General features: G+C 40.5%; 1 protein-coding gene across 5 annotated transcripts in view; it reads left to right on the top strand.

The window, feature by feature from the left end:
- Nucleotides 1-23,119, top strand: part of kcnd3 (potassium voltage-gated channel, Shal-related subfamily, member 3) — a 78,059-nt gene that overhangs the window by 48,666 nt on the left and 6,274 nt on the right. For 3 of the 5 annotated variants that reach the window (XM_049754662.1, XM_049754664.2, XM_049754661.2), the window contains one exon: nt 18,277-18,445. In XM_049754662.1, the coding sequence (XP_049610619.1) occupies nt 18,277-18,445 (169 nt within the window). The remainder of the gene's footprint in view (nt 1-18,276; nt 18,446-23,119) is intronic. The other 2 variants (XM_049754666.2, XM_049754663.2) reach the window with 1 other exon arrangement.

Here is a 23,119-nt window from a genome sequence, read left to right as displayed (position 1 = left end):
TGTGGCCCGCGGGCCGTAGTTTGCCCATTCCTGTACTAGCATCACGAGCTATCTTGATTGTTTTTCAAAACAAAAAAAGTACCATTTACCGATAAGCAGTACAGTCAAGAGTAGTAGTATCGATAAAATCTTATTGATACCGATCCAAACTTTGGATGCTTCCACCTCTGCCTCAATTTGAGCCAGAAAAAAAACTCAGTACATATTAGCAAGACAAAAATCATTTTGAGGATATTTGCAGTAGCTTTATTCGAGAGGCTACGGTAAAAAATTAACATTCCTCTTTCGGCCATCCCCGTATCCAGACAAATTTAATGGGATAACAGAGGGTGAGCTAGAGGATTAATCCCCACTGATTCTGCATTACGTGAGTTGTTGATATTTGAGCACAATGATGATTGAAAGTGCCTAATATGAATAGAAACTATTGCGCAGCTTGCATATTAAGTCCCAACTAAGCTTTTTGGTCATTTAAACTTCCCACGCCCAGGCCAGATGGCTCAGTGGTTTGATGCTAAACCATTCCCCAAACTAAACAGTTAACGTAATTGTGAAAGCTCATAAGGAGCAGTCAAGATGCAGCCAAACATGACAAGCGTATGCCAAGTGATACTCAAAGGTGATTCTTAAATGTAAGTTTTAGAATGGGCACACATTGATGAAAAAAAATAGACCAAAGCCTCATTATTTATTTATTCATTCATTCATTTAGTTATTTGTTATTAATAATATACTTTCTTTTAGTAAGACACAGGCGAGTTTAACTACCTGCTTAACAGGAAATAGCCAAAACATGTTAAGCAGGTAAACAAACACGCCTCTGTCTTACTAAAACAAAGTATCTTTAAATAAAAGTTATAGTGTGCTATCAGGTTCCCTTCAAGGCATTTTAGAATTCCATTGACCTCTCCATCACATCTTTTTCTCTTTGAGGTTACCATCCAGACATGTGAGAGTCGTTCATTGGATAGAGAATGACCTTTTGATGTACACGCGTGTTGTTATTTCTCTTACACTGCAAAGGTCAGCAGCGTATTCATGTGTGTGTCTGCTATTATTAGGAATCGGGCACAAGACTACACCGCAAAAGGCGCTTTGATTTGATTAAGTTGGGTGCACGCACACAATCTATTGTGTAAAATCTCTTCTTTTTTTTTCATCCCGAGGGCTTGTACAGGTGTTTGTCTCGGGATTTAGTGCCAGAGTGGAGGTCACAGCTCCTTCCTGATTCAGTTCCAGCATGGACACTTTCATTTACACCTGACTTTTGGAATTTGAATCTTCTCTGTGGGTGTTCCGCACAAAACAAGCAAAAAAGGACCCTTGAGCTCCATCCTGTCAAAACAGAGAAAACCCATTTCTGAATTCGCATTGCATGGATTTTAATTGAAGACATTTGTGAATGTGATTTCCTGTTTGTCTATGTGTACCTGTGACAGGCTAGTTTGCTTTTCCGGCTGCACTGCGACTCTTCCCCAAAGCTGGCCCCAAAACCACTCAAGGGCCTGGACAGGATAAGCAGTAAAAAGCATCTTCCTCCACAGAACCCATCAATACTCTTAAGCGCATGCGTGAAATAGCCTATTTTTAGTTCTTTATAATTCATTCTAAGGATTTCATTCACAAGATTTTTTTATTCGGGTTGATTTTATTTTTCCTACTCTCCTGTGCCGGCTGGAGAGTTTTTAAATGTGTGTGTTCTTTGTCCTTATTTTGGTGCTTTTGTCCATTTGTGCTGGCTGTGCTGCCAGCCTACATAAACCTTGCACACACCTCTCATCAGCCCCTTGAGTTCCACATGAAACGGCAGCTCAACCGGCCAGTGCTTTCTGCTTTGGAGTCCGAGCGGCAGGCCGACTGGAGGCAAAGCCTTACAAGGCTATTCTGAGCCGCTTCAGCTCTGCTGCCGATGACCCGCTAGACCTGTTCCGTGCTACACTCATGCAGTTCGATATGCGGCGTGGGCCGCGTAGGAGTCACTGGAGCTCACCATGAACGCTGAATTTAGCTGCCTGATTTTTACTGTCTTGCTCACTGTAAGGCTTTTCTTGCTGCGTTGCATTTTGCAGTCATGAATCTTGCCATGTCACTTTGTTCTTTCTGCTTACATGGGATTTGTTCTCATCCTTTTTGTTCTTTTAGTAGGTGTTCCCTTGTCTCAGATGATTGTAAAGAATCATTTTAATGTTTATGTCTGCTACTTTATGATTTGTGGTTCTGTTTTCTTGTGCCTAATTTCACTGTGTGCAAGACAACTTTATTCTTCACATCACCATGTTTAGAAGAATGTGCTTTCTCAAGTCCTGTAGGGATGAAACTTAATTCCCAAGTATATTTGTCTTGCAATTTTTTTTGAAATAAAAGGTTACTGGTGAGGAAGGTAACGTCTCTGCAGCCCAAAGTCAGCCATCGCCCAAAACCACGCTGGAGGGGGATACAGGTGCAAGACAGAACAGATTAAATGATCCAAAAGTCACTGCAGCCCCAAGGGCATCGCAATTTGCCTCAATTAATTGAGTCTGTCAGAGCGTGAAAGTCCAAGGTCCTTTCATTGGAAGGAGAGAGGACAGGAAGGTCTGGTGAGGCTTTTTTTTAATCCACATTGCTCGTCCAGATCTGGAATATCTTTTGTGTCTCAGCATCTTGCCTTGGGCTGCTACTATTTGCAATTTTGAAGGGCCTGTAATTTTACACTTGCTCAACTTTGCACCACTGGCTGATTTAGTGGCTAATTTCAAACAAACTCTAATGGCCTCGCTAAACTGATTAAATTACAGACATCCAATTATGGGAGTTCTGGACCAGGCAGCTTGAATTTTGCTTAATGGAAGCCAAATTTTGCCTGGGAGGGACTTGAGAGCCTCGTGGTTATTGTGAAGGTAACAGCATGGAACTAAAGATTGGCACATCATCTAAGTAAACGGCTTATTTTGTTTGCCCCGTGCATCCCTCGACATTGTGTTTGGTAGCAAATTGGCTTGATTATATATTCATTAACATAAAAAGAATTCACACACTTTTGATTAACTACTATTATTTGGTATTTGAATGTATTTATTGAAGTCACCATTGCCTCGTTCACCTTGGTGGTAGCAGGCAGCCCAACAATATTAGTATGTCCCACAGTGTTGATGAAATCCAGTCAAGGCCATAAATATAAGGACATTGATACAATTCTTATGTATTTAGGGTATGTTGTCAAACATATACGCATATTTTAGTGCATCACTAAAGCATAACTAAATTTGGTGTGCCCCAATTTAGTTATGCTAACTTTGTGTTCGGTCAGAGCGCATCTATGCCATTTGTATAGTGACAGGCAGAACGGTCAAATGCTCTTCCATAAGAAGGCAGAAGGTACAATAAACCTGTTGCCATTCGCACAATTTATAGCGCCCTTCGTGTATGTGTGTGTGTGTGTGTGTGTGTGTGTGTGTGTGTGTGTGTGTGTGTGTGTGTGTGTGTGTGTGTGTGTGTGTGTGTGTGTGTGTGTGCTTTAGGTTTAATTAAATAAGCCCAGATTTCCACTGATTAAGTCAATTTGAGTCAGATGAGAGAACATCATCATTATTTCAAACATGTTTGTTTGGTGGTGATATTTTTCTAATTTATTTAAATAGGTGCTTTGGCGTGGAGTCAGTACACACACACACACGCACACGCACACAAACACAAATTGTACATGCTGAGAACATGCATACACTAGGAAAAGAAAACCTTCACTTTCACTCAATCATGCTATTATGGAATTACCACCACACACACACACAAACACACACATTCACAGTGGTGCCTTGCAGACACGCAGTCCCGACAATGGAAAAGCTTTCAGATCCACTCCAAATGTTTACCAAAGAGAATACAGTGACCATCTGTTGTGTTTCCATAACCCTGTTAGGTAATTGTGCTTTTGGATCTGCTGACCACATTAATTAGAGCCATTTCCACTGCCAATGTCAAACAGATTAGTTCACATTATGTGACACCTGTATTTTTGGTTACAGTAATATCATAATTTGAGTTTATCCCCGCTGTATGAAAGGAGTGTCCTTCAAAAGTTGTTTTTGAAACTATCGATTTGGCACAGGATGAAAGCTATTGTCAAGAGAGTGAGAATGATTTAGTTTTTCTTCAACACACACCAGGTAAAAGTGTTAGTGTGTGTGTGAGTGCTTATGACAAATCTTGATGTTTTTATTCCCCCCCCCTCCTCCCTGCCATGTCGAATTGTTTTGACAGAGCCATTAGCTTTAACATATACATCTCAATGGAAGGAATGTCTGACTACTATACTTTAAACATTATGACCACATGCACAATGTAATGATATCCAATATGAGAGCTGTATTACATAATCTGTTTTTCCAAAGTTACTATTGCTTAGTTTTGATTGACACTGTTTCTGCTGATTAAGTCGCAATTGCTTTGTGGTCAGAAGACAAAAGTGTCGTCGTCTTTGGCTAATTGAAATAAATCCTAGCAGACGAATGCAATGTCTCCACGTGGCATATTCTGCTTAATTCAACAATGGCATTTGGAGGATTCAGACAGAGATTCTACGATCTCATTAAAAACTATTTTAAGTGATCATTAGATGGGGTGGAGGATTTAGCTCAAGGACATTTAGTGAAACCTTCAATTAATTTATGTGCTAGGTCACTGAATTGAATTTGAAAGAAAAGGCTATTCCTAAAAAAGTTTTTCATTGTCATATTTATAATTATGTACGTTAATTATAATTAGATGAAGAAACTACGTTGTACCTCAAACCTGAGCGCACTTGAGTACATTTATTGGTGATATGGTTTTAAAGTAAGGTTTATTTTGAGCCAGAGCAACACCATCCCCAAGTCTGGTTTCCGTCACATTTGTTGTACAACCTCTAAAACTTTCTGTTAAGAGACGGCCCAAGTCAGGCCAGGAAACTCACACGCAAAAAAACGAACACAGGCTGATTGAAAAGTAAATCTCTTGAGAAGAAAATTAGAATTACGTTTGTGTATTTACAATCTGTTCTGGAATGCTGGTTATCCAAAATTTCCACATCATGTTTTATGAATAAGTTGCTAAGTTAGTGAGTGAGCGAGCAAGTTAATTAGTCAGTCAGTCAGTCAGTCAGTCAGTCAGTCAGTCAGTCAGTTAGTTAGTTAGTTAGTTGGTTACTTGGCTAGTTAGTGTTAGTTAGTTTAAAAAGGCAAAACATGCAGAGATTAAATTAGGTCAGGTGAGGTCACGCAAGATTTTCAGTGACATTAAAGCCCGGAAAAAAGAAAAGCAATAGAATGCAGAAAGAAAGCAGAAGGAAAAAGATTGACTGCAGCGATTGTAAGAAGCAGAGCGGAAGGGTGAAAATGCAGCTGCGGAAGGCAAAAAAGAGTGGGACAAGTGGGTGCCTGACAAGCTCTTACACACCGGCTGTCAGGCAGTCTGTGAACGTCTCAAATCCAGGTTGGCTATGAGATGTAAACTCTTGCGGGACAACTTGAGTTAAATCACGAGATGAGATCTCTGAGGGGATTGTAAGAAGCGGGGGGGAGGGGATTACACATCTCTTGGTGGCATCTGTCATGCATGCAGAAGACTGCAAATTTATAGTCATTAAACCAAAGCTGTTAGTCTAGCGCAGTTTTTCCTTTTTTTTGTGTTGATTGCGTCTGTATCCAAATTTGACATGTGAAGGGCTGGGATTGATGTCAAGACGATTGATGCTATCCATCAGGGCGTGTATGACATGATGCTTTGTGTGTTAGCAATAAGCTAGCGGAGTCCACACTTGTGTGGTTGTTTTAAATACAGAATGTGTAATTCTGTTTTTAATGATTAGTTTGACAATAGATTTCAACTGGAATTCAAAGAAAAACAAATCATTCAAACGACAGCTTGTATCTTGAAAAACAAACAAGTTGGGGGACTCGTATCTCAAGGCCCCCACCATTAGCTCACTATTAAAACTCTGTTGGTTATCGAATGAAATAATACAAATGTCTTTGTTTGTTTCAACTCCTCAATATCTTCAACAAGCCCAGATCCTGAAGAGTGATAAACTTGACAAGAGCACAGCGGGGCGTCTCTCTTCTGTGAAGTGCGTGAGTGAGCATGCATTTTCTGGACGGAAGCCAGACAGGGATCCCAAAAAAGGAAGTTAAATACAGAACACGTCTTAAGGCTCGGAGGGCGCAGCTCATCTGCCCATGGAGAGTGACAGAGGTTAATGCAATCCCTTTAAGTGGACATTGAGCCAGTAAAAAGGCAATTTAGAGTGCAGGACACTAAATGAGTCATCTAGGAAAGCCTACTGGGTAATATTGTGGTTTTATTTTTCTTAGAATACATCTTGACAGGCATTTTCAGTAAAAATATGATAATGCTTTTAGTTTGTTCTGTGCAGCTTCTGGAGTAAAATAGGACATTTACGGTAGCTGCTCTTTTCTAACGTGAACATGAGCACTATTCGAAGCGCTAGCACGCTTTTGTTGATGACAGTCACTTGTGTCGTAATGGTCACTTGACCTTTCGGTGGAATAAAAGCCCAGCTCGAATACTTACACCGTGGAGGTTGCGAGCCAAATTGGCGGTTTGCCGCGTTAGCAACAGCTGTCTGATATGCTTAATGTGCGGCAAGAATTTTTTAGTGAGTCCATGAGCACGTTTGCATCCGGTTGTCAGTAACATTTACATAAAAGCCACTTGCTTGTTTTAAAGCCTCCCTTCACTCTCCATCACCATGGTAACTAATTGGCTCATAGTAAGTTTGAAAGCTGTGATGTTGGTATTATCTCATACTCTGCACGGTTTATTCTACGGAGTGGGTGAGCCATCCCCCCCAGAGAGTCTCTCTATTTCGGAGCCAAGTGCCAAGCTTCCTTTGAAGGTTATTTTTCCTGTTTGACCTTGAGGAAAAACTGACCTTTGGCAAATTAAAATTTAATAGTGTCTTCCTTTTGGCGTGCCCTCTCTCCTGCACCTCCACCCACCCACTGCGTTTACAGCCTCCCGCTCCAAGATCAGTCAAGATGCAATCAGACAGAATCAATACGTGAAATGTAGGAGTAGGCCCACTCAGAAAGCCTTTCAGGGCCAGTTGCACATCAGAAGACCTTCGTTGCATCTACTGTTTTGCCTGGAAGCACGGAAATGGCAATTTTCGATTGGAACACATTCACAAGTACATTTATTTAAATACATACAAACGGCTTGAGGGGGAAAAAATGACAAACGTGAAACATGCAAAGCAGATGTAATAATACCAAATCATTAAGAGTAATCAATGTTTACTTAAACAAAATGTCAAACACATTGGTATAATGTAGTTCAAATGCTAGAATTTTTTTTTTTTTTTTTTTTTTTTTTTTTACTTGTGCATGCATATGTCAAACCTTGTGGCAATATGGGAAAAAATACTACATGACGTTTAACCGATGAGTACGTTCAAATTTATTTATTTAAATATCTCAGAACGTACTTTCAAATACCTTTGACTATTTCCCACTCAACATTTTTTACTCCACACTGGCAATTCCGTGCTTGAAAAATTGTTTTTAAAAAAATTATACATGATCAGAAAATGTGTTTATCTGTTGGCTTGTTTGAACTCCCATAGGTCTTTCTAAAAGCTGAAATTGTTATGTTTACTGCCATCTGTAACCATAGTTGGTGTAACAAAATCTAGTGCCCATTATTTGTCCGGATACTTGACCCTAAACTTCCCTGGAAAGCCGACACTGCGGCCACACCCACAAGCCAATGTGTAGCCATTGTCAGCTCGGTCATAGATCAAATAGCTAAGTAGGATTTGCGCATTAACCTCCATCTCCATTCTGATTCAGAAAATGAGGGCTGGTCATGTTGGTTTGGGTTGCAACTCCGATGCTGTATAAGTGACAGTGCGAGCTGAGGTGGAACTTGGCCCGGCTCTAAAGGGCCGGCGTGTACCTTCAAAGGCGGCCCTTACTGAGCTGAGGGAAATGCCAAGGATGAATTAGTGATGTGTTGCTGGAAAGCTCTGGAGGAGAGCAGCGCTGGGACTGGTAGATAAATAATCTCTGTCATGCTTCTATAAACACGGCAAGTGGTCGTATGTGTGTTGGTGGGTGTGTGCGTGTGAGTGGAGGACGTGTGCTGCGCCGTACTGTGCATACTTTTGCGATCGTGAATATTTTCAGTGACACTCTGGCACCCACTCAGCGTAACAAAAACACCTACGTGCGCACTTCCCTCCTCTTGCTTGTTGCCTTGTTTCGATCTCTCTCCTGTTGTGACTCATTTGCCTTTTTGACAGTGCACACTCGCAAATGGACAGATGCACATGCACGGGTAAATGCACGGGTAATCCATTCAAGTTTTGCACAAACTTCTTTGCCATTTGGCCTATGCCCCGGGGATTGTTAGCAATATTTTCCACACCAGTAAAGACGTCTGTCTTTCCAACAGGTATCCACCCGGAAGCTCGGGTTCCATCTCCCACTTCTCCCGCTTGAACTTTTCTCTTAACTGCCCAGGGTGTCCCTTCGGTTGGAAAACACACAACATGAAGATGTAAGTCTGGTCAGGGAGGGAAGTAGGACAGGAGGCGCGGCTGAAAGACACCTCTCCTGAGTCTCAAAGCTGCCCTAGTTTTTTTTAGCCTACTTTTCACTAACACACTCGTGCAGACAGCCCCCCACCCCCCATGTGCCAAAATGAATACACGCTGACAGGTAGACACTTGTTCGTTTTGGGCTTTTTATATTCATGTGTTTAATATATATATTACACAATTAGAGGCTTTACTGTTTAAATTTTGTAGGATTTCAAATAAAAATGTGCATTTCTTTTCTTAATTCGTGAAGAAAAAGATTATGCTCTCATGCAGACATGGGCAAACTCCGGCCCGCTGGGCTTTTTAATTCAGCCCACCTTGCATGTTTGACTAAAACAATGAATAAATAAAAACGCTGTGATTCCATATTCTTATGTTGAGCGTTTCTTCTATACACTGCTTTTTTCATAAATTACTTTTTCTTCCAACAGCTATGCAAAAATAGAACAACACTACAAATATGTGTAGAATCTAAAACTGAAAATAAACAGCAATCATGGAATTTGACTGATTCTTTTTGCTGATCAAATCCGTGTTTTGGATAGCACATTGACAAGTGTGAAGCGGATTTATCAGCCGGCTGAATGTGGGTGCACTGGCCGCCGATGTGGTTGTCTTAAATAAACAATGTGAAATTTTATTTGTTTTTGTTTTTTTTAGTTTGATAGTAATCTTCGAGTGAGTGTGGCAACAAAACCAGCTAGAAGCCTTTTGAAAATAATTCATTAAATTCTATCTGATAAACTGAGTCACTGCCACTGTACCATGCTGGCATCTGTCTCATATTTGCCCCTCAAGACAAACCAAAACAAATCAGCCGAATGACAGCTGGTACCTCAAAACTCTTGAGTTAGGTCACTCATATCTCAAAGCACCACTCTATGTATTTGTAATTCCGGTCTGACCTAAACATAATAATGCAGCTTGAATAATGTATCAATAAGTGCAATAAGACTGCTGAACTGTTGCCATGACATGACAAAGATATTCAAACACAGAGCCCGTATACTCTAACAAACCACTGTTTTACGGAAGAAATGGACACACAGCAATATTTGTGTTGTGTCTGTCCCTTAATCCCACACTACAGTTTTTATTCATGGTGCTTTAAATTAGTTTTACCTGAATGAATACAAAGCAATTGTATATGTATGTATACATGGTGAGGAAAATGGCCACGGTACTTGGGAGCACAGGAAGGAAAGCAAAACATTTTAATTAATTTATATCTTCATATTATACATTTAATGGTGCAATACGTTAGTCAAGTCAATCAACAGACTTGCGGCGTGCCTCATGGGGATTCTTGAAGTGGATTTCTGGGCACAATTGCCACCGTATTGGGAGACTGCAAAGATGCAAAGTCGTATACAGTTGCAAATTGGTAGCTTCTGCACATTATGTTACACTTATGAGATATCATTATAACAAAACTGCCTTCATGATCATGAATAGAATAACGGGAAAGTATTTTGCCACTCATCTCATTTTCTTATCACTTGATCTGGGAAAATCCGACTGCCTCCTTTTCCCACCTCACTCCAGGCATTCTCTTTTCATGTTTTTTTCCTACCATCTACTCTTCCTCACTTTGATCCCTGCATGAATTTGTGCCGGGATGCGTTCAGCGGTAACCTCTCTGCTATGACCTTGAGCTCCCGTGTCTATGACCTCTGAACTGCATCCACTGCCTCACTTCTTTGAGCTCCTCTTATCTTTGCGCACAGACTTTCTTCTTTTCATCTTCCAAGAATGATCCCAGCAGAGGCCAAGCGCTGGGAGCAGATTGAAGAGTGGGAGCGAACTGGGAAGACATGATGCTGAGATGTAATTTATTCTGACAAAATGACAGTGTGGGTTCAAGAGCAGAGAAAAGTATAATATTGCTGTTATCCATCATGACATTATGCCCATTCTGAAATCTTGCCATTTTAGTGTAACAATTTGTTGAACTATATCACGTCAATGTGGAAGAGACCACCATTTTTCATCAGCACTGCCAGGAGTATGACAAAAAATGACATTTTTAATGTGGATTCATCCATATACAAACAATATATATCATATATAAAATACTATATATTTTATATGTAGGGGCAGATCGCCTTCAACACTGAGAAATCACTAGGCTGAATATTGGTCAAATGGAATGAAGCAACTGGCGGCTCGGTGGCGCACTGGGTAGCACGTCCGCCTCACAGTTAGGAGGGTGCGGGTTCGATTCCACCTCCGGCCCTCCCTGTGCGGAGTTTGTATGTTCTCCCCGAGCCCGCGTGGGTTTTCTCCGGGCACTCCGGTTTCCTCCCACATCCCAAAAACATGCTTGGTAGGCCGATTGATCACTCCAAATTGTCCCTAGGTGTGAGTGCGAGTGCGAATGGTTGTTTGTCTCTGTGTGCCCTGCGATTGGCTGGCAACCGGTTCAGGGTGTCCCCCGCCTACTGCCCGATGACGGCTGGGATAGGCTCCAGCACGCCCGCGACCCCCGTGGGGACTAAGCGGTTCAGAAAATGGATGGATGGATGGATGGATTTTATATGTATATACTATTTTATATATGTATATATTTTATATATTCATATACTATATATTTTAATTGAACCAATGTGCATCAAGTATTCAATATTCATTCACTATTCAACAACAAACAAAATAACCACATATTGTGATGTTTTTTCTCATGCATAAAAATTACTATTCAAAAAATGGCACAAACTTGCTAAATAATAACCAACATTGAGTGCATGAACGCATGTTGGCACTCAGATATTTTACTATTCTATGTTTGTCCTGCTTGTCAAAACATTCAAATTAATAGGAGGGCTCATTTACCTGAATAATACAGTGCAGTTACTTCCCTCCGCTATGTAAAGAAGCCAAAGAGAGCCGCTGCAAATCCAGGCATAGCGATTATGTCGCCCAGTCATCACAACAGCCGCTTTTCAAAGTCACCATATGCGTTTGCAATGCTATTAACGGCGCTAAGTATGTGCATGTTTTTGAAGGACACACAGGGTACAACTCCTCATGCACTTTAAATGGAGTGTGAACTCTTCTTGTGATGAAAAAAAATCCAACAACACTTGGTTGTGTACCAAAAGCTGAAAATACCCTAGAGACCTGACACCATTTTGAGAAAACACATTTAGGATCACATAAAGACATCTCTGATTAAAACCTGATTAAAATTTACTGTTAAACAGTGCAATTATCACATTCATTACAACTCTGAACCTTCATTGGATCGCTTGTCGATTTAAGGTTAACAACATCACGAGGCATCAAGTTTCAGAGGCTGTCAATTAACTTTAATTACACATTTACTAATTAATTTTGTATTTCTCCAGATATTCGTAATCCAGTTGAGTGCAGTTTTCTCTTGTCGGCAGCCTAATTGAACCACATATCAGTGTAATTGTGTCCCGGTTCCTCAGCGTCTCCACACCTACAGCAACGTGACTCAAACTGACTGAGATAGATGGCTTGGCCATTTTAATTACCAGCAGCCTTTGCTGATGTTATCCATACATAGTGGGCTTGAAAGACTTTGAGATATGGAGCAAACTTTCCAAGTGGCTTCTCACCTGGCGTGCACAAGAGGAGAGGAGTTAATCGAAGGATCTCTTGAGAATCCAAAATGCTGTGTGTGAAAGTGCTAGCATGAGCTAGCATGAGCGTAACTCCGCGTGATTCGCATTTAAATCTGAAAATTTTACTTCCTTGTTGTCGAGGAAGTGGCTTTAACTTGAGCATTCTGTTTGGAGCAGTCTAGTAATCACTAATTACAGCGGCAGTGCATACTAACGCACACGCTGGCGCATGAATGAAGTGAGCTCGTAACACGGCCCTTAGGTCGTGTTTATCGAGAACTAATTGTACTCATGCTGCTTTATTGGGACACTCCAAGAGGTTCTTATCAACCTTTGCATGAAATAGACATTCATGAAAATCATGTGAAAATCATGTGAAAACCAATTGGAACATTTGTTCAATGCTGCACCAGCATAGTTTTCCTTTTTAATCCAATTACATAGTCAACTGTTTATACATTTGTGCTATTTTTTTCTTTTGCAGGTTAACTGGAAAGGAGACAAACTTTGAGGCAGTTAGGACATGATTCTTGTCAGTTTTGGAAATCAAGATAATTAAGTTAGCTTGGGTCAAAGGTTGTTTTTTGTCTAGTGCGTAAAAAACTGTTCTCTCTGCTTCACCTCTCTGACGACACAGACCAGTGCACATGCTAAAAAGTAAAATCCTAAAATACAGAGAGATATGAACTGTCGGGGTGTGTGAGGGGAGGTGGTGTGTCGAATAATTGGAAGTATCTTACAAGAAATTATGGTAATCCCTCAGTGCAATTCAGTCTAAGATTGGGTATATAGTGAGTGATGATAATGACCTTCCTACGCTGTGCAGTTAAGTGAAAGCGTAACACCCTTCACTTTATCAACTTATCTGTGTGTTTTTCTTTCTTGAATTGTCTACTTGTCACTTGACAAATGCAAATTGGACCAAATAACGGATATGTCTGGCCAAGGAATTGGATTTTGCCCCAAGCTGCCCACTGCGGTTCTTTGCAGGAGAAAAATGTCGAACAATGACCAGTGGCTTCATCTGTGTTGCTTAATCTCACCTCTTAAGAACATTGCAGAAGAATGAAAGTGGTCCAGAACGCAGCAAACCTTTTCAGAGTGGTTTGAACACTAATAGCCATGAATCAAAGTCACTTATTGCTGTCAATCACAACGTAATGCTGTTCGGAACATTCTCTTGTTTTTATCCAAACTGAAATATCTTCGAAAAATCCGTCCGAGCACGTCATCCTTGGATGCACAGTTCAAAATGTAATTTATTTCTCTCAGTCTAGTCTCATCTTGACCTTCATTTCATTTTTGCTCTCTCTTCATCCTCTTTGATTGATCTACGTACCTGCTCATTGCTGGCTTGATTATAAGGAGATTTTTTGTCCTGTTTCCAAGGAGCCATGTATCACCCAAGTTACTTTGCCTTGAGTGACTGGCCATGAAAAGTCAGATGGTGGTACAGATGGATGTTGTTTGAAGGGTTAAAGGCCTGGTGAGGCAGTCTGTCACTGCTCAGCTGAGAAGTACTGATTGTTTTTGGAATACCGCTGTTTTGTATGTTGTGGATACAAATACAGTATTTCATAGAGACCAACTGCTGTGTGTGTGTGTGTACTTGAGGCCATTCTCACTTCAATTGCACATAATACAAATAATACCAAAGTAAATAAAGTCAACATGTCAACTGCTCAAGTTTTCTCTTATGGCCACTCATTTATGCTATTACCCTCCCAAAGTCAGCTTGGATGGGCTCAGGCACATGCAGGACCCTCATGAATAGAAGCTGTATCGAAAATAGATGGATGGATGAAATAAATGGGTCAAAGATTTCTGTGTGCCACAATTTACCAAGGATCATAGAAACGCATGAAATCACAATGTCATTAGAAAATAGACCCTCATCTGTCTGTTTTCTATCATTCATTATATCTGTCGACATCATTGCCTGCCAGGAAACATCCACAATTCATACCTTCAACTCAGTAGATTGTTTTTTTTTTTTTTTTTTTTTAGACATTGCTGGCTTCTTCTTGATGTCCTCCCATAATATCAACTCTTAACAGCACTGAGCTTTCTCCATTTATACAGTAGAATCTTGCTTAACTTCTTATTTAACATGAATTAGTGAATTACAAGCCTTTAGAGTCATGCAAGGTAGTAATTGTTAATTGTAGTTCTTCTAAGAAATGTTTTGTGGTCATGGGTCTGTTGAAAACAACAAACTCAAAACTCACGTGTGCTTTAGGGAAGCTTTAACTAACACCTCCAATCTTGTCACAATGATTGGACACTAAATTGGCAGACTCCTGACTCAGATTAACTCTTGTCGAACTCTTTGCTAAAAACATGTTTACTGCAATTGTTTGTGTGGTATTGGTTCAGAAAAGGGAGGTTCTCAGAAAGCATGGTCCATAAATTTGACCATTAGAGATTAAAAATAAAATCGTTCAAGTCAAAGTAATATATGCTTTAATTCAAACTTTTCTGCTGTGTGCTCTGAATAAATAAAGATAGTTCGCTCGCCCCTTTGTTTGTTGAGATTGTTGAATGTCTTGGTCTAATTGTGTCATACAGTAAGCTACAATTGTAGATCGTGAGTGGCACCTTGTGGGTGACAAACAGCACGTTTTTTAATGTCGACTTATTATCAATTATGGACCGCGTGGGACTCAATCTACTGTCCAATTGCAGTGATGTGATCTGAATGGAAAAGGGTACATCTGCAGCAGTAGCTCTGCAATCTTGCAAGCAGTGAAATTGATTGTAAAGGGAAGAAAATAATGACTCTCACTGAGTCAGCGGTTACGCATGAAATTGGAACACACTATTAGAGAACCATCCAAAGATTATATTATTCTCTTGTTTGGATTTAGATAAAGATCAGATCTCATTTTCTTACCAATGCAGAGATCCACCGTAACTGTATATTTGCTTAGTAGCTCCAATTAAGTTAAGCAGCAGTATTTTATTTAATTTCTTTTTTTTTTTACTCATTCACTGCCATCGACGGCGATAGATGTCAAAAATCCATTTTAACTGGGCTGGCAGGGAATGAGTTAATGGATGAGCAGTATTAAACTGTCATGATCGAGAATCTGTCAACCTGCAAATCAACTCTGTTGGGGCTCTCAATCACGCCATCACAAAAGCACCGGGGACCTCCTTCCATTCTTCTATTCTTGTGGTGTGACAAACCGGACTGAACGCTGACCTTCTCACTTCTACCTGTGATTGTGTGTGCGTATGTGGATGCACACATATGTACAGAGTTTGTGCATTTGTTTATAGGTGAATTGGAGAATCTCTTACCACCCTTAGCGAGAGGAGCAAAAGTGTGCAAATAGGCATAAGTCTGCAAAACAATCTCTTTCCCTCAAGTATGCTTACCTTTCACTGCTTATTCATCTTTGTCCTATGTGAAACATCTGCCTCATTCTCCAGCACCAATGTCATTTCGCCAAGTGGGAAGCAGACGCAAAAGCTCATCCAGGCAGGAAGGAAATAAATTGTATCAAACCTCGCTTATCACTCACATGTACTTGTATCATGCTGCCATTTTTTTTTTTTTATGTCTGCAAATCTTTATCTCTATGCCATGTATAATGGTGGCGAGATGTTATCATCGGAGACGGGCCAGCTTGACTAAATGGGGGCGGCAAATTGACTGTAGTATTAGAAGAGGAGAACCTCTATCAAGCAATCTGATAGCATCCCATTATAGACGGCTTGCAGATGAATATGATTAGCTTTTCATTCCTAGTAATGGGAAGATCTTCTGCAGAGGGGAGGAGATTAAATGTTATGCGGCGCTTGTTATTGCCTAATTTGGGTAAAAAGACCGTTCAAGTTCTCGGAGGGGACGATGAATACTTTACGGTTTCTGTCTTATAGTTCACCATCTGTCGAGGGCGTGTTCTCCAACTGACGTGTTTTTACATCGCGTTTGGGATGTCCATCAGAGTGACTTTTTTCAACATTCTTGAAATTATATTACTTTATAGCAGGGGTGTCAAACTTATTTTTGTCGCGGGCCGGATCATAGTCATAGTTTGCTTCAAAGGGCCATTAAAATTGTCAACCCAAATAAATGTATGACCGTCTCATATTGTACGTATATATAGTATAGGCTACACAACAAACAGATGAATAACTAGTTTTCAAAACAGAGACTAATAAATACTGTTCAAATATTTAAAAATGAAATCAAATGAAATATAAATTATTTTAAAAAATGAATGGTCATAAAAATTGCTAACAATATCTCTATTTTTTAATAGTGAAAACAATTTGAAATTTTGGAATTGACATCTGAAATTCGATGCACAATTTGTCTTCGCGGGCCACCTAAAATGATGTGGAGAGCCGTATCTGGCCCCCAGGCCTTAACTTTGACATCTGTGCTGCATAGTTTGTGACTGATATGTCATTTCTCGGACAAGAATATTTCTCATTGTACCTAACTGTGGATTTTTTGTGCATCAATCTGGTACATTTAGATCAGAAGAAGGGGCCGAGGACCACAAAGGAAAGAGCTTGAGTGCCTCTTACCACTAAAGATAATCTAAAGATTTGTCTGATTTAAATCGTTCACCTCAATGTGCAGCCACTTCAGAAGGATGTGTGCTAACAATTGCGGTGAACTCCATTTCCTGTGCTGCACTCGAGGCCATTGAAGACTTTATACACTATTGATAAAGGATTGACGGATAAGAAGGATTGCACAAGTAGATGTTAAGACAGTGAATCTGAAGAATCCTCCTGAGACATGTTTATATCGGTTCCCCAATGAACACAGCATACATATTATTTCTTCATATGGATTGATAGAGTGGCAATAGATAGACTATACATCAGCAGCCGATCATGGGATGATTGGGAAAATTGAGTGGAAAATAATCCCATGTCAGTTGCATGAAAATCAGATAGCAACATCTTGTTATAATGATTTCTTTTAACTCTCTGCTGCTTATCAGGACCAGATTTGAGCTGTCGTTTATCTTAACTTCTGGCAAAAGTCTGGTTACATTGCTCACATTCATAATAATTGAAATTTCAGTTATTGGCTTTAATCGTTAATGTCGCACAAGTTGAGAAAATAATTTGTGTTCTAAACATTGTATGAAGCAAACAAGAAAATACACTGCTTTAAAATGCATTAGTTTGCATTCCTCACACTACCCAGTCAAGATCTGATCATACGTATAAGCAAATGGAAAGCACGTATGATTGAGGGAAGGATTTGGAGGAGTCGTCTGTGATTGCACCTTTGTGCATTTCATCCTCACTTGAGCTTCCCCGGCACCGAAGTGTATTTCTATTTTCATCGTCTGACACATCACCTTGCTTTCTGCAGGGGTGACAATGATGAGACAAAGGCAAGACTTTGCTATATTCTGCTGCCTGTCTTTCCAACTCGCTCTCAGCTGTAACTCACCTTCCAGCCTTTCAGGGCCAATTAAACTGAAACTCACGGAAAATATGTTATGATATGAGAACTTATGCCATGCTGAACAAATTGCTGTTCTAGTTTTTTTGTACGATTCCTTCTTGTGTTTGGTTCACACAAACACGAATTACAATCTTTTATTGGCCCTGGTGAGTGGAGCGCTTTAAATATTGAATTATGGGTTGGAATCTGTTCTAATACATTTTGTAAAACACTGTTTTAGGCTAGAAAAAGGACTTATAAACAAACTACCTGCGTTATTTTCCCTTAAATGATATTAAAAAAAAAAAAAAAAAAAGAACATTGAGACTCAGAGAAAGATTGATTATTTCAGTTTCTTACTTCAGCACTTGTCTGATTCCTGTTTCTCCATTTGGACACAAAAAAATGACTCTAATTGTTCGGTCTGCCTTCTCCGCCGACAATCAGATCACCTCTGACGTGCAGATATATCACCCTGAATTAAGCTGACTAACTTTAAGCAACATTTGCTGTGTGCCTTCAAAACTTAATGTTGTGGGGGGGCGGGGGTCTTTCACTTTGGAGTCCTCCACATTATTGCCGTTAATCAAAATGACCTTTTCCAATGGCCAAAGTCAGTCATCAGATGGAGCTCAATGAGGTTTCGCAAGACACATTTGTCTAAGATGCTGTCTTTGTCTTTGCAGATATGGAGACATGGTTCCGAAAACCATCGCAGGGAAGATCTTCGGTTCAATCTGCTCTTTGAGTGGGGTGCTGGTAATCGCCCTGCCCGTTCCTGTCATCGTGTCCAACTTTAGCCGCATCTATCACCAGAACCAGAGAGCAGACAAACGACGGGCGCAGAAGGTACAGGTGAACACCATTTTTATTTGCTTCAACTGGGCTCCAGAGGCTTGGATCTCCAGACCTCCAGCCCACAAGGCAGTTCTGACTTCTTCCAGATTAGAGGACTTCGCAGGTTTAGGGTTTTCTTTGAGATGGTGTGTAAAACACACATGTAAGAAGATGGTGAGGCACCACATTGGCTTCAGACATACATTTGACCATCTAGCATTATCCTTCTTGATATGCTAAAGATCTGTGTTTAGGAAAATTCATTAATTATATCAAGGATGAACAATTTAAACGATAGGATGGGTCACAACTTTTCATCTGTGCATCTGGGGTGACCACATAGGACCTTAAACTAATTTATAACAAAAATTCAATTTTAAATATGAATAAAAATACTCATACTACCAAACTGTTTTAAATCTAGAACATTCAAAAATCCAAACATACTGGTAAATATGCATGTCTTTTTAGGTTTAGCCTCAAGACATGAGAATAATTGTGTTACTATTGTCTGCATGTGACAAATTTGTTCCCGGCATCAGCTGGTCCAAATACAAACTGGGGCTGCTAATCATAGTTTGAGGGCAAAGCCGACTGTCCTAATTCTTCTGTGATGCATCATAGTATTGTTGATTCAGAGCTGGGAGACATCAATCCATTCATATTTCTATTATAAGTGAGCTATTGATTCAATACTTTAATTACAGTCGATGCAATTTGCGTGGAGCCGCACAGAATTTTACTCAGAGCCATTTTGCCTTTCTGGAAAAATAAAAAAAACGATATACTATGTGGAACAGCACTAACATTTTATGCTATGAAAATTACAACCACTTTTGAATGAATCTTTTTCTGACAGAATTTGATGCAGTCAACACAGAGGAAATTGGTGACAAGGAAGGCCAGAGGCAAAGTGGAAACAGGCTAAGCAAGTGTAGTATCAGGCAAGCGCTAGAGGCGACATGGGCCCAGTGTTCTTTCCTGAAATAGCCCTCATCCAGATGAGGTGTGATTTAGAAGGTCATAACATGTCTGTCTGCTTTTGTTTCCCACTCTTGGTGTGTCCTCCATGTGGCCATGACCACTGGGCCTCGCCCGAAAACAAACAATGAAATATAGTTTGCTTTTCAAAAGCAAAACCCGAGGTGCAGAACAAGACTCGGCTGAAAAGAATAACGAGCCATGATAATCTCACATTGATCAGATAGACGGACAAAATGAAAAACATGATTAAGCATTGTTGCATTGTTTGTGGTTGGTTTGTGGCAAGAAAATGTAAAACACAGTGGGCCGCCCGATGTCACGGCATGACAGTTTTGGCCTAACGACATGTGTTCTGCTGCACGGCAGGTGGCTGTCAGGATTTAACTATTGTTGGATTTTGTCCACAATTTAGGGAGCGCGTTATCTGCGCCTCACGGCAAAAGCCTTTGCCAATCACCTGTTATCCAATTTACTCACTGCGTGCTCGTTTGATTTCTTCAGATTTAGGAAAATGCAAAGACACTGAAGCAGAAATTAGACTTAGACAGATTGGTTGAGTTCAATCACAATTCTTGTTCAAAAAGCTCTGTTTTCAGGAAAGTACAATACAGCGCTGGGCCCTTCAAGAGCGGAAAGTCTCCATTCAGAAAAGGCAAAGTCCAAGGTTGTTAGATCAGTTTTATATTCAGTAGCACATTGTGGGCTGGGATTGATGGGCGATGAGTCTTCGGGGTGGGGCAAGTTCGAAGGAGAGTCTGCTTCCATGGGAGTGGTGCTGGTTATGGGCGATTCGGTGTGTTGGTGGGGGGCTGTTGGTGTGTGTGTGTGTGGAGGGTGCTGTTGTCTTCCATCCCGTCTCTCGGCCTTGGCGATCATCTTTGGCCGAGTTCTCGGGTGGCTCCTTCTGGCACCCACTGGTTTTATCTTCACGTGACCTTCCTGTGAACATTCTTCTCCAATCTTGGACATACACTGTCGTACCGCATTCAACCGTATCTTTTCTTTGTTAGGCAAACTATTTCCCTCTGTGCAGAGCGTTCAGTAGTAATCAAAAACTGGCGTCTAACATTAGTCAAAACATAAGATACAATCAAGTACTGAACGGTCAAGACGACTCTGGCCGTGTCCATGATTCAAAGAAAAAACATCAGGCATGCATTCCACAGTTCCTTAAGGGTCATTAAGCTATTTAGGCAATATATCAAAAGTCATTTGTTATTTCAAAGTCCTCAGAAATATATATATCAGATCATAAAGTTATAAAAACCTTTCTCATCACCACTTATCAAAAATGTCTAGTTATGTCTTCTTTATTGATTTGGTGTGTAGGTATAATTATATGCTTCAAATGTTTCTTTTATTTATTTAATATGTGAATATACTTGTCTGCTTATGTACTTTATTCAATGAGGTTTGAGCATATCTGTTTTTGTAGCGAGGCAGGACTTTTTGTATTTCGACCTCATTCCTTCACTATCTTAATGTTTCCATACAGTGTAAAGCTACGTGAGGCTCCATCACAGATTTAATGCATAACAAATAATTTAAAACACGCACAAGACTAAGCAAGGCTATTATTTTAAGCTAAGTCATGTTCATGCATTAAATGAATGAGTGAGATAAGAAACTGTTGCTTCATTCCATCCATCCATCCATCCATTTTCTGAACCGCTTAGTCCCCACGGGGGTCGCGGGCGTGCTGGAGCCTATCCCAGCCGTCATCGGGCAGTAGGCGGGGGACACCCTGAACCGGTTGCCAGCCAATCGCAGGGCACACAGAGACAAACAACCATTCGCACTCGCACTCACACCTAGGGACAATTTGGAGTGATCAATCGGCCTACCAAGCATGTTTTTGGGATGTGGGAGGAAACCGGAGTGCCCGGAGAAAACCCACGCGGGCTCGGGGAGAACATGCAAACTCCGCACAGGGAGGGCCGGAGGTGGAATCGAACCCGCACCCTCCTAACTGTGAGGCGGACGTGCTACCCAGTGCGCCACCGAGCCGCCAGTTGCTTCATTCCATTTGACCAATATTCAGCCTAGTGATTTCTCAGTGTTGAAGGCGATCTGCCCCTAGTGGTACATGAAGGAATCACAGACTTAATGCAGTTAGTTGTATTTAACTTAAATGTCTAGTACATACAATCTTTGAGGGATTTTAAACCTTTTTCAGGTTCTTTTTTAGAGTTTTATGTGCAACACATTAAAAAAAATCTATCTTTCTTTTATTTACCATTTTAAAACCAGTTGCAAACATGCCAGGGTAGGGGTCGTATTATGCAGTGCAAGTTAGATGACTTTTACTGCTGTTTTATAGCAAGTACAACGACCATGTGCTCAGTTCATTACATGTTAAATCACATGAGTTTAATGTGCTTAGAATCTATTGACGGACTAGATTTAACCGCTACACAAGATGATCACTCGAGAGAAACAAGATTGACTTCATTACCTTTTTATCCTCGATTGTTTCGCTTCTCAGCGTTCAACCCCGGCTATAAATTGCTCTGGCAGGTCACACATTTCAATATGCCAATACCATCTACATTGCACTGTGTTCTTTAATGCTCCATAATTTTAACTACGTGTGACCTTCTCGAACATTACGCCAACTAATTAGCGAGTATAACCAGCCATTAAATGCAGGAGTCACTTGGCAGTACCCACACAGAAAATCTATTCTACCTCAGATCATTTCCTAAAATCAGTGCATTAAACTGTTCTGTATTTTACAATTTTGAAGGGTTGTGGTCGAAGGAAGCTAAGATGGCTAGCAGATCAAATTCAGTGTTCCTCCCTCAACTTCTTTTGCTCTCCTACCAGCAGAGCCGCGCAACCCCGCTTCTGCATCCGTCTCATTTCAGGTCTAATTTTTATTAACTCTGGGTACCCGCTACAATTAGCTATCTTTCTGGTTGGCAGTTGAGAGACAGCCAAGATTCCTCGTAGTCCCAGCGGCTGCGTGTGAGTTGCATGAAGAGCTGCAACACAAACTGTTACAGCGCTCGCTAATCTGCCCTCTGGTTGGCATGACTAGCGTCGCTTCTGTTCGTTGAACATTGACTTCAAAGTTCCCTGACTGCCGGTTTGATTGCATGATTTAATCGGGAATAAAGTGTCTAATCTACTGAGGTCAAACTTTGCATGCTCTTAAAATATTAGCATGGGAGTAATGGAATTCAAGATGGTTCTAATTAGCATTCTGGATACCCAGGCGAGATATACTGTAATTGGAGAATTACAATGGCCAAGGATATCAGGGAGATTAAAAAATGGCGATGAAGAGCAAGCAAGAGGGGATTTGAATTTCCTTGAATTTTAACTCCACCCCTTATTTTTTTATTATTAAAGTACACAGGTCACTGTTAATGCTAATTGTGTCATTCTAAATGTTTATGTTGCATTTAAAGACAAAATTGAATCATAATTTCACATCATGACGATAGAGTCCCAAATTATCAAAACCAAATCTAAACACAAAAAATTGTGTGTATCCTAGCATTCGTGGCCTACACCTCTCCTTGTGGGAAATATTCCAATTGCCGAAGGTTTAAAGCAGATACAGATTATTAAACATGGAACAGGAGGAATAAGAAAGATGGCATTTCATTGACAGTGTCAGCCCTCAAATTTCCAAGACATATTTATTTATACTTTACAGGGATTTTAAGTGTCAATTCAAATCGTGTCAGCCAATACACTGCA

This window comes from Syngnathus scovelli, chromosome 2 (genome assembly GCF_024217435.2).
Source record: "Syngnathus scovelli strain Florida chromosome 2, RoL_Ssco_1.2, whole genome shotgun sequence".
NCBI classification, from domain to species: Eukaryota; Metazoa; Chordata; class Actinopteri; order Syngnathiformes; family Syngnathidae; genus Syngnathus; species Syngnathus scovelli.
Note: the sequence above shows the minus strand (reverse complement) of the source record. Positions and strands in the feature narration are given on the sequence as shown.